General features: G+C 35.6%; 1 protein-coding gene across 1 annotated transcript in view; it reads left to right on the top strand.

Annotated features, from left to right (window-relative positions):
* LOC122790366 (solute carrier family 2, facilitated glucose transporter member 6-like) overlaps positions 1-12,027 on the top strand; it is a 146,910-nt gene that overhangs the window by 114,678 nt on the left and 20,205 nt on the right. The window contains exons 6-8 of the mRNA XM_044057884.1: positions 2,282-2,434; positions 4,811-4,919; positions 5,971-6,159. Of these exons, the coding sequence (XP_043913819.1) occupies positions 2,282-2,434; positions 4,811-4,919; positions 5,971-6,159 (451 nt within the window). The remainder of the gene's footprint in view (positions 1-2,281; positions 2,435-4,810; positions 4,920-5,970; positions 6,160-12,027) is intronic.

Genomic DNA, 12,027 nt, shown 5'->3' with positions numbered 1-12,027 from the left:
GTACGGATGATAGAGAATTTGAAGAGGAAGTCAATAATTTAAAGTTAAATCTAAGTAAAAGAGGTTATAAGAAGATCATCATAGATAGAAGTGTTAATATTAGTAGACCCCATAGGATGGGTAAAGCCAGACCTTGGTTCTCAACAAGAGGACTTAATCTGGAAGACTGTAGAACCATCAGTAATATGGGTGATAATAGCAATAACAAATTGCGTATGACTTTCAGATATAGTAACAATACTGGGGCAATATGTGAGAATATTAGACATAATTGGAAGATGTTAACTGATGAGAAAATAGGAAATATTGTGGGAGAGACACCCATCTTTGGTTTTAAACTTAATAAAAATTTAAAGGATTTACTTTGTCAGGAACATAGCTTATCTAAGAAACATAAGATTATATCACAGTGCAAAGGTACTTTTGCCTGTAAACACTGTAAAGCTTGCCCACATATTAAGAAAGAGAATCTATTTGTTTGCCCTTTAACAAGGAAGAAATATTCAATGAATCAATATGTAGATTGTTATACACAGAATCTTATCTATTTGGCCCAGTGCAAGATGTGTAGCTGATTTTACATGGGCAAGACAAACTGCAGACTGAAAGACAGAATTCTGAAACATCTTTCAGCAATATGGTTAAAGAATACACACAATGCATTGTATCAACATATAGAGTAAAATCTGGGGCATACATTGATGTTTCTGCAGACTGTTGGATTAAACATTAGGGGCGGTGATATATCTTTTACTGAATATAATGAAATAGAATGGATCATTGAATTAGGGGCTGATAAATCCCCAGGTCTAAATGGTGTTGTACCATTAAAACCAGCCCTTACAAGGTGGAGAATCCAGTATTGAGTGTTGATTGATTGAATATTCTTTTAAATATTCATTTGTTTTTATGGTTGATTTGTTCGTCTGATGAAGGGTTTTTGCCCAAAAGTGCTTATGTTCTGACGTCTGTTTTTATTAAAGAATTACTGTGGCCTATTTGTTGCCTGCTTTTTTATTTTCCATTTACCTTGTCATTTCATGAGCAATGACCTTAAGTGAGAAGGGTTTGTATTTACTTGGTGTTACTTTATGTAAACCAGTAAACAAAATCTGAGGCATGTTAGGAGTTGGTGCATTATGGGTAAGGGAAGAGCTTGAGAGCTTTTTCGTGGCCACAAGCTAAAGTAATAGTGGAGTCTGATCCAAGGATTGGATTCAAATTCAACATTTGAGGAAGAATGAAAATGGACAACACAGATGGAACGTTATGGTAAGTGTATAACTTTTTTTTATTGAATTTATTCTTAACTTGGATCTGGAAATCTACACATGAACACCCTCCAGTTTATATTACGTCTTAAATTCAAGTGTATGTCTTGAAGGAACAAACTACAATTGTGTTCTGAAAATACAGTGAAAGTAGCCAGGGTTTAAAGCTGTGGCTTGAACCTTATTACTTATTTGAAGACATAAATTTATTTATGGCATAAGCTTCATTACTCACTTGAAGGCAGGGTTTATTTTTATTTATTTGTTTGTTTGTTCATTCGTTCTTATCTGGCTGTGGGTCAGAGGGCTCATTTTCAGTTGTAATTTGAACTAAGATGGTAACAAATACATGCAATAGCAGCCAAGTAGTATAGTATGGTACATTAGATACTATACAGTATGTAACCCAGTATACGGTGTCAATGTTCAGTGGAATGTACATATAAAACATTTAAACTATCATAAAATGATGGCTTGTAAAAGATAGCTATCTGTATCATATACTGAAGATAGCAATTAAGCAGTTAAAGTTTGCTGTGTGAATTAAAAACTGGTTGTAAAAGGTATTAAACTTTGCTGAGTGAGCTAAGAACTGATTGTGAAAGTATATTAATAATGTATGATTTAACATAATTTCCTTTATATTGCAAATTCTAAAAAAGTAATGCTGATGTAATGTTGTTGTTGTTGTGTCTTTCAGTTAGGGGTCGCCACAGCAAAACTCCGGTCCGCTAATGTTTGGTAGTGGATTTTACGTGCCGAGTTACCAGCCCTGACGCACAGCCTTCAACGAAGTGCATATAATTCCTTGTCTTCTTTCATACTGATTCCAGTATCTTCAAAGATTAAGGCCCTAAATGAACTTTTTTTCTAATAAAATGAATAGCAGTTAAAATTGTGATTCCCATTAGTAAAGCAACATTTATGTTATCATAATATTAATGTGGTTGACATTAATAAATACTACTTTATGCATTGCCATAGCACTGATACACTTTTACATTTTGCAGGGTGAAAGAATGTCATGTGCAGATTTAAGGAAACCTTCCTTTTACAAACCAATACTGATTGCTGTGTCCATGAGGTTTCTACAGCAGCTTACTGGAATCACTCCAATACTGGTTTACTTGGAATCCATATTTGACAGGACATCTGTGATACTGGTAAGAGGACCTGGAAATAAAGTAATATATATCTGAAGCCTTCTATTTAGTAACCACTTGTATTCAGGAGAACAGTGCTGTATTTGACTGGGAATGTAAATATACACCTAAGACTGTTGCTTTGCCTCTTAACAAAAAAAAAAAAAAAAAAAAAAAAAAAAAAACTAAATAATGTTGTTTGTTGTTTCCATAAAAACAGAAATGAAAATGAGCTGCTGCTCTTCAGATATAATCTAGTAATATGTAACTCATGTTTCAACAGTCTGATTAACGTTATTATAGAGGGAGGAATCAATGTGTTACCTTTACTAGCATTAAACTTTATGTATTGCTTATATAGTAGTAAGTCTTACTTTTTCAATATCACATAGGATTTTCATAGTGAAATAACATAGTGTGAACTCTATTGTATAGGAAGGAAATGAAAATAAGCAGACTGAAACAGGGAAAACAGTTGTAGCTCTACTAGATGCGTAGCTCTCAGTATGGAAGGTTGCAATTAATGCAGCCATCGGTGGTCAGTGTATAGAATGCTTGCCTTTATGTTATTTGAATTACTGAATTCACTTTTACTGCTGCAAGCAAGTGTGCATGCATTTTGATGACAATTCCAGTGTGTTTGGCTCTGCCATGAGCATTTACTAGTTGCACTTGTGACTCTGCATATTTTAATTACTGGTGTGTAATTGATGAGGGTCGCTCGCTGTGAATATTCTGAAGTGTGTGTGTGTACAATTTAGTCTGGACAGGAATCTTTTTATTCTCCATTTCATCGACCATGTATTTACTTGAATATTACTTTCTAGAAGAGGTCCATGCTTGTTTTTAGTGATACAGTTTGGTTGCGTATACAAAAGTGCTGCAGGAAGATATCTGGAAACAATACACTTCTGCTGTCCTACTTTAATCTGCACTTGCTCTGCATTTGCTATTTAGTTCTGCCATGAGCATTTGCTATTTGAATTAATGACTTCACTTTTACTGCCTTATGCAAGCATGTGCTCATTTTGATGACAGTTCCAGTGTGTTTGGCTCTGCCACGAGCATTTACTGGTCACACTTGTGGCTCTGCATATTTGAATTATTGGTGTGTAATTGATGAGGGTCGCTTGCTGTGCATATTCTGAAGTAAGTGTGTGTGTGTGTGTGTGTGTGTGTGTGTGTGTGTGTGTGTATGTGTATAATTTAGTCTGGACAGGAATCTTTTTATTCTCAATTTCATCGACCACGTATTTACTAGAATATTACTTTTTAAAAGAGGTCCATGCTTGTTTGTAGTGATACAGTTTGTTTGGTTGTATATACAAAAGTGTTGTAGTAAGATATCTGGAAAAAATACACTTCTGCTGTTCTACTTTAATCTGCACCATTGCCAAGATTGCTGCTTTATTTGTACAGTATCTAATGTGAATGTGTGCAATTGCCGATATAGGGCATCAGGGGTTACACATGCACTCGCTGCATATCTCTTTTTATCTGAGAGCTTGTAACAGAACTCCTTTTAGTTCCATACTTTGTAAGGTAGACCCTACTTTTGTTCCTAACAAGGAAACACATGTGAAGTTTCAAATATGCATGTTCATCCTTACTTAGTAAGACAGCATGCCTGCTTTACATCTGACATTTTCTATACTACATCATGTATAAATTTTCAGCTGGAGTAACAAAACATTAGCCATGGAATGGTTCCATCATTGCATGTGTGCAACTCATGTTAAAAATTGGGGGTATTAGTTTTTTGTTTTAGTTCCCTTTGCTTTCTAATTTAGTAAAGCTAATTAATCTAGTCAATATCTGTGCAAGTTATCTCAAAATGTCATTGCCGTTATTATATTTTGATGCAATTGACCTAGCAGGTTATATGAAGGAAAGAGAGGGTGAATGCCTAAGTGCAAGCAAAAAAAAAATAAATAAATAATAGCTGTACTGATGCAGACCTATGTAAAAACACTGTTTCCCAATACAGATCACCAGAAAAAAATGACATGCTGCTCGGTTCTGTGCTGTGTAGCCCTTTATTTCACTATAGTTCTTCCTTTGTGCAATGTGCTTCTTCATGCACTGTATGAACAAGCCTGCTGTTGTATTAGGATGTCATCTGGTGTTCACATTCTGTTTCTGAAAAATGGCTCCTCCTTTTTCTGCAAAGATTTATTATTAAGAAATAGTCCTCATAAACTTATTCTATATTACTGTTAGTACCACAACACAAAAGCAAATAATCTGGTCTGAAATAAACTACTTACACAGTATTGTATATACAGTACAGTATTGTAGAAGGCATGCTGACAGTTTGCACATTGTTTGAAATATATATGCATGCCTTCATCTAGGTCTGTTCATATTAATGGAAGGTACCATTTTCATTTTTCCCAGCGTGGTGAATACGATGCTGCAATTGTTGGTGCTGTCCGATTTCTGTCTGTATTAATTGCTGCTGGATTCATGGATAAAGCAGGAAGAAAATGTCTACTTTTTGTGTCTGGTGAGATTTCCTTTCTAATTAAGTATTACCACCTAATTTATTGTTATATAGCTTCTTGCCATCATTTTGCAGTTACTTCAATACTAATACAATTGGCCAGATTCATTAACACCTACACTAACTGTACACAGTCTGTATTCAAGAACATCCCTACCACATTTATGTGCTTTCTAGTCACTTAGAAAGATTATGCTTTATGAATCCCCTCAACATTTAAGGCTGCAAGAAAATCAGTAGGAAAACTAAAATTAGAAGGAAGAAGTTGTGAATTATGCTTGTGTTATCTTTCCACTCAAACGGGTGTATGCTTACCTAGTGTAGGGATTAATGAATCCCAAGTAATGTTAACAACCTGAAACAAAGTGTTTGCCTGCTGTATATTTAGCATCAGTACTTAAACACTAGTGATCACTATTGTAGTTGATCCCAGCATTTTGTGGTTTTCTGTTTTATTTTGAAGTGATATCTGTAACTCTGTGTCCGAAGATTGCATCTTGCATATGCATTTTTTGGTTGCATTTTGCAAGACTAAGATAGAAAAACTCTTAGTAAAATAACTAAACACAAAAGCCCAAATATGGCTTTTTTGAACAAAGACACGCACACACACACACACACACACACACACACACACACACACACACACACACACACACACACATATTAAAGTAGAAAAATGAGTAATACAAAATTATTTAAGCTAATTTTAGCAGAGGAAGTTGGGCAAGTCTGTTACGCCCAATTATGGGGGCTACAGCACAACCCCCTCTCTAGTATATTTGCACTTCTAGGTCAGACAACCTTGGACATAAAAGAAAAGTTTTTGTACAGAAACCAAATATTCTTCCTGTTTAAGGTGTGGCAGCCTTAGAGAAGTATCCCTTGCTACAGCAGATTTTTGTGATTCTGGACTTTTCCATTTGGTCTTTTTTTCACAGTGAATTTTTATGTGTTGAATTATCAATTGGAACTATACTTTCTTGTTGCATGGCAAACTATGTTATGTAAGTATGCTATTGTTAAGACTCATATTCTCCTTTGCTCCTTGTAGGTGCAGTTATGTTTCTGGCCACTTTGACATTAGGGGTGTATATCACTTTCACAAAGCCACAGTCTCATTCTCAGAACTGGACTATCTTATTCAATGAATCTGTGATGTCTACAGAACACTCTACAGCCCCTTATACTTACAGTCCCCTCACTATGATTCCACTAATCAGTGCTATTTTTATCATCATGGGTGAGTACGGCTAATAAAAAGTGATATAGACATATAATCTAAATTAATAATACTGACATTCATTTGTGTTAAAGTCTTAAGAATGAATCAGAAAACTAACTATATTCTCTAAGTAATTTTATGCTGGATCTTTAAGTCACTGCCTCATTACAGGTACCAAAACCCAATTTCACAAATAATTTGGTACTTTTAAAGTAAAAATTAATTAAATGCTTATACACCAAATGCAGAACTTCATATTGTTGTAGAACTGGTTTGCATGCAATTCACAGTTTTATCATTATTCGACATCTAGTAAGACTGAAAGCAGTAGGCACTTAGGTGTTAGTACTGTTTAAGTTGTGTTTATTTGTTTTTCATTCGCTCACTCACCATTAATGTCTACACAAAATCAAGAAGAAGAATACCTTGTTTTGGATTTAATTTTTATTAACAATGCTTTAAAATGCAGTAGCAAACAAAAACATTAACCTAACCACTTCCTTTATAGTGTTCTAAAGAAAAGCACATTCTTCTGGTCACTCATGTAAAGTCCTTGTTAATTATGTTGAAACTGATGATTCCTTCATATAAGTCAAATGATCATTTTTGAAACAATAGCTTGTTTGGCATATGTAATAAAAATAGGCAGGAGTCCAGAATAAAAAATACTGGCACTCAGTGCGTCCAGAATGGTAGAGGAGTTTTAGCCTACCTCACAGGAGATTGAGAGAAAAAAACTGCTTGTCTTCAACTTGGTAGGACACAAACAGGCATCTGCTTGTCTTCAACTTAAGTTGTGATGCACTTGAGTATAACAATGTTGCAAATGTTTTGAGACAGTCCTGACTGAAATTCAAATTTTTAATTATAAGCTGGATAACTTTATTAATAAACCATTCATAAACAGTGTCTCTGGTACCATTTTGACTTTGTATCAGGAGAACAACGTGGTGCAGGGAGACCATTTCTTTAGAATAACAATGTGATAATGACAAGTATAGTGATTGTGAGAATGAGGAGATAAAGATACAAGTGAACATAGAAAGTGGTCGGGGAAAGAGTCAAGAGACTTTAGAGGGAGAGTAAAGAGCTCATAGGAGATGAAGTGAATTTTCAACAGATGACATAAATGTCATATCTGATGCAGAAAGGCCTAGCCTAGGTGCTTGAAAAGACACAGCTATAGTAAAAATGAAAAGTTAAAATGGGTGATCCAAGAACAGGACAGCATGAAAGGAGAAGGAGATACTGACAAGAAGACTGAAAGTGAGGTGGGTGAAATGCTCAACATGTGAGTCAGTAGTCTGATGCAGGGAGTTTTCGGGTGACATAGGGTGTGGGGTTTGTTAATTATCCTTAGTTTTAATGTCTATCAATACATTTATTTTTATTTGGATATGTTTCTATTATCTCTATTACATCTGGTACAAAATTAGAGTTGTTAGGAAATCTGTTTATGTTTTAAGAGATGTTTATAATTACTATCATTTGACTGCGGTGGTGGTGCTGCTGTAGCATTGTCGCCTCGCAGTAAGACGTTGTCCCATTCAATTCTCAGCTAAAGCGTCTTCCGTGTGGAGACATGTGTGAATGGGCGTACCTTCGTTGAAGGTTGTGCATCAGGGCTGGCAACTCGGCATGTAAAAATTTACTGCCAATCATTAGCGGACCGGAGTTCCGCTGTGGCAACCCCTAACCGGGAAAAAACAAAAGACACATCAGGAGAACAAAGTGGTGAATAAGAATTATTTAAATTAGAAGCAAAGTATGAAATGCTTAATGAAAAGCAAGTCAAGAAGACAGTAGTTACAGAAAGAATATTTATATAATTGGTGTGTCAAAGAAACAAAAAGATATGGACTGTGTCACATTTATGGAGAAATTGGCAGTATGGACCATCTTGCAGACAACTCATATTAAAAGTGAAAAAGCACGCAGATTATTTTGGCCAGGGAAACTTGCTGCAACCAGGTATCCTCAACATATTTTGATTATATTTGAAAATTTTGTCTTAAAATACAAAATTCAACATATTTTGGTGAGATTTAAGACTTTTGTTAGAAAAGAATAAATCCTTCTTTTACACTGGAATCCTGAAAAAAAAAAAGTCACCTTGAAAATCATTTTTTCAGTGGGGACAGTTTGAAAACAAGTTACATTTTTCACTGCTAAGTATGAATGTTATAACCAACACTTTCAATAATTTATTCCCACTGGGCATTAAAACTTCAGTGGAAATGCAATACCCCTTGAACTGTTTTTTGGGTTTATGAACTCAGGGAAGTGAAGGATGACCCATGTACATGAGATGAAAAGAGAAAAATGATGACTCAGTGATACAGGATAATAAAGATCTTGTAGATGGCCAGCAATGGATAGAAAAGCCACAACAATGGTTGGCTGGGCAAGAAGTTTCCCATTTCCATTATATCATACAGCAAAGGCAGAAGGCAATATTTGTAGCAGGTAAACAAATCCAGAGAAACCAAACTATTATAGCTCAAGTTCTTTGTTTATCATACTCTTAAAACTAAGCAGTACAAACTTATTTTCTTATTCATTGTATTATTATTATTTTACAAGCTTTTTGCATGAACTAAGAATGCACATTAGAGTTTGGTGCTGGAGGGAGGAGGAATCCAAGGATATCATGTTAATGCAGCTAAAATGAGATGGGTAAGAATTAAGTCATTGTATGTTCTTAGGAGAACTCAAGAAGCTATGTCTAATGTAAAATGAAATTGTTGTGAAGTTTTGAGCAGTGTTGAATAACATTAGACAAATGAGCTTTTAAAGTGTTCAAAGAAATGAGATCTGTCAGTGAGGTTTGCTGTGAAATGTCATGGGTGCAAAATTATTGGTGCTAGCTAAATATACCAGTTATGTAAGGTTTCCCACTGTTAGTGTAAGGAAATTTCTGGAACTGGAACTAATGTAAAAAAGAAATGCTGACAGATTTAATAGTACTTGGTAGCAGCTGCAAGAAGGATAGCTAGTGAGATTTCCTCAGAACATAGGCTAGCCTGCAAAGTGGACATTTTTCTGCTGCTCTAGGGATTGGTGGAATGTACTAGCATTTTCTTTCAAGACATTTTTAGTTGAAAACTTGGTTGCTATATAGTATAAGACTAAATAAGTTTGCACTCTCTGGCTCTACAAATGTCAGGATTCTTTAAGAAAAAAAATGGTAAAAACCTTATAGCAGTGATTGTATGAGTTACATCTGCTGTTGTCCCCAAACAGCAGTTTTGATATTCCTCCAGATTGGACTTTTATGTAAAAGAAAATATACATTTTAACTCATTCACTCTAGTGAAGCTCAGGAAGTTTGCACTATAACTTCCAATGGACGGAGCCTAAACCTTTTGACAGAATCAAATTATGTCCTCATTTCAAAACAAGTGTTCATATCTCTGGAACCATAGGGGTTATGAAAGAAGTATAAATGGCAAAGTCTTTAGCACAAACTATGTTTTTAGTGGTAGTATTCTTTAGGTTCTAGGTCTTAAACTGAATTTTATAAGTCACAGTAAACACTGTAACTATTACAGTTGTAACATTTTGTAAACAACTTACAATATTTCAGCAACCACTCAAGTTACATACATACTGCAACATTTTATTCATCTAGCTGAGAGCTTTCATGTGAGGCTATGGAGTTCTGTTTGTGTTACTAGGTTGTTGAGATGTTTAGAAAAATGTGAAAATTATATTTATATAAATTAATATCATAAGAACAACAGTTAACTCTTTACCTGCACTATACAGAGGTCAAATATTAATATAGATGAGGTTGCCACTGAGCAGGCTTTAAGATGAAATCTTTTAAAACCTTGTACATAACATGGTTTTGGAATTATTGATGCAAATATGAACAAGCATGATTTGACACCTAGAGGCATCAGTAGGAGTTAACTGCAGATACACCTGTAATTGAGTCAAAATGTGCTTCAACAAAGTATTAGTTTAAGGGTGTGCACACTTATGCAACCAGCTTATTGTACTTTTTAAATTTTTTATATTTTCCCCCCGGTGGTGCTGCGGTAGCGTTGTCGCCTCACAGTAAGACATTGTCCTGTTCGATTCTCAGCTAGAGCGTCTTCTGTGTGGAGACATGCGTGAATGGGCGTACCTTTGTTGAAAGTTGTGCATCAGGGCCGGCAACTCGGCACATAAAAATCTACTGCCAATCATTAGCGGATCGGAGTTCTGCTGTGGCAACCCCTAACCGGAAAAAGCCGAAAGACACAACAAAATATGTTTGTGTTTCAATTGAACTGTACAGGTTATAAGTTACATTAAAGGTGGGAAAAGTTTTGAAATGATTTATTGTGGTCTCATTTTTTATGTCACAAAAAACTGGCATTTTAACAGTGGTGTGTAAAGTTTTTTATAATCACTGTACTCTGCTTATGTTGGATGTTCATCGCCAACTCAGATTTTATCTTGATAAGATAACAATCTTCAGGAAATGTGATCAATTGTTACTTTTTTTTTTTCTAGACCAAAACTGAGCAAAGCAGTTTTTAAAGTTACTCTTTCAAGATGATTATCAGATTGTATTGTCTTTATTTACACTAAACATGGGCACCAGAACCATAGAGTGTGGGGGGAGGGGAGCCCCCCCCCACTTTTGCAGATCATCCATACCACTGCACTTTTATTTTCCATGCCGCGATGATGTCAGCGCATGCATTTCCGGTTGTTTTGCGAGCAGGAACACAGATTCATTCAAAGCTGTGCTAGCATCTGCAAGCCTGTAATGCAGAAATGGATTTAGTCTCAGAAGCGGGTTAGCGTTGGCATCTGGACTGATTTAATTTCAGAGTGGAAGCAGGTTAATGTCTGGAAACCTGTAATGGAACAATTTAATTGCAGAGTAGAGTGGGAACGGAAGCTGAATGCTGCTTGTAGAGTGAGTACACTGTATATTGTTGCAGAGGTGTGTGTGTGTGTGTGTGTGTGTGTGTGTGTGTGTGTAAATGCCCCCCAGCAGGATACATCTGGTGGCTACAGGTAGTCAGGCTCAAACCCTGTACCTTGGGTACAGGTAAAAAGAGCCTAAAGTCTCTAGCCACCATCACCTGTGAAGGACTGGTAAAACAAAACCTTTTATTCTCGCAATTTTCTAAGGTTATAAAATCAGTATTTGAAATGTATCCCTAAACCTTTTATTCTAGCTATTTTCTAAGGTTATAAAATCAGTATTTGAAATGTGTCCCTATTTTGGGGCTGTATTCCCGCATTATTGGCTTTGCTCTGTATTTTTGTGCTAAGAGGTTGAGAGCTATGGTGAGAAGTGAAAACTGAATTCACTAAATGATATGATAGCCATTTAAGTGTGTCTTCCTGTCTTCAAGAAACTACTGGTTTAGCTTAGTGGTATGTTGCTCTGACTGCAGTACACAAGGTTCTGGGTTCAAGAGTTGGCAGTGAAATGCATGGTGGTAACAATATTTTATGCAAGCAACTTTCCAAAATTATACACTCAATATTTAAAATGTGTTCCAGGTTTTTGGCTTTTTGCCCCCCCCCCTCCCCCCAATTGAAAATACGTTCAAGAAGCTGTGCATCATGCCTACGGCTTACACTCTACTGTGATTCTGTATTTATATATTGTGTGTAGAAGTAGACTGTTATCATGGAAATGTTCTGAATAGGGCACTTTTGTCATTATTGGTGCATGCATTTTGCTTCATTGCCTACTGGAAAAATGTTCAAACAATAAATTTTAAAACGCAATTGTGTGTGGAGGTAGATTGTTATCATGGAAATGTTCTGAATAGGGCAGTTTTGTCATTATTGGTGCATGCATTTTGCTTCACTGCCTACTGGAAAAATGTTCAAACAAATTTAAAATGCAGTTTTTATTTTATGATGGAAATG

Source organism: Protopterus annectens, chromosome 16.part0 (assembly GCF_019279795.1).
Source record: "Protopterus annectens isolate FY-2018-M chromosome 16.part0, PAN1.0, whole genome shotgun sequence".
Lineage (NCBI taxonomy): Eukaryota > Metazoa > Chordata > Ceratodontiformes > Protopteridae > Protopterus > Protopterus annectens.
Note: the sequence above shows the minus strand (reverse complement) of the source record. Positions and strands in the feature narration are given on the sequence as shown.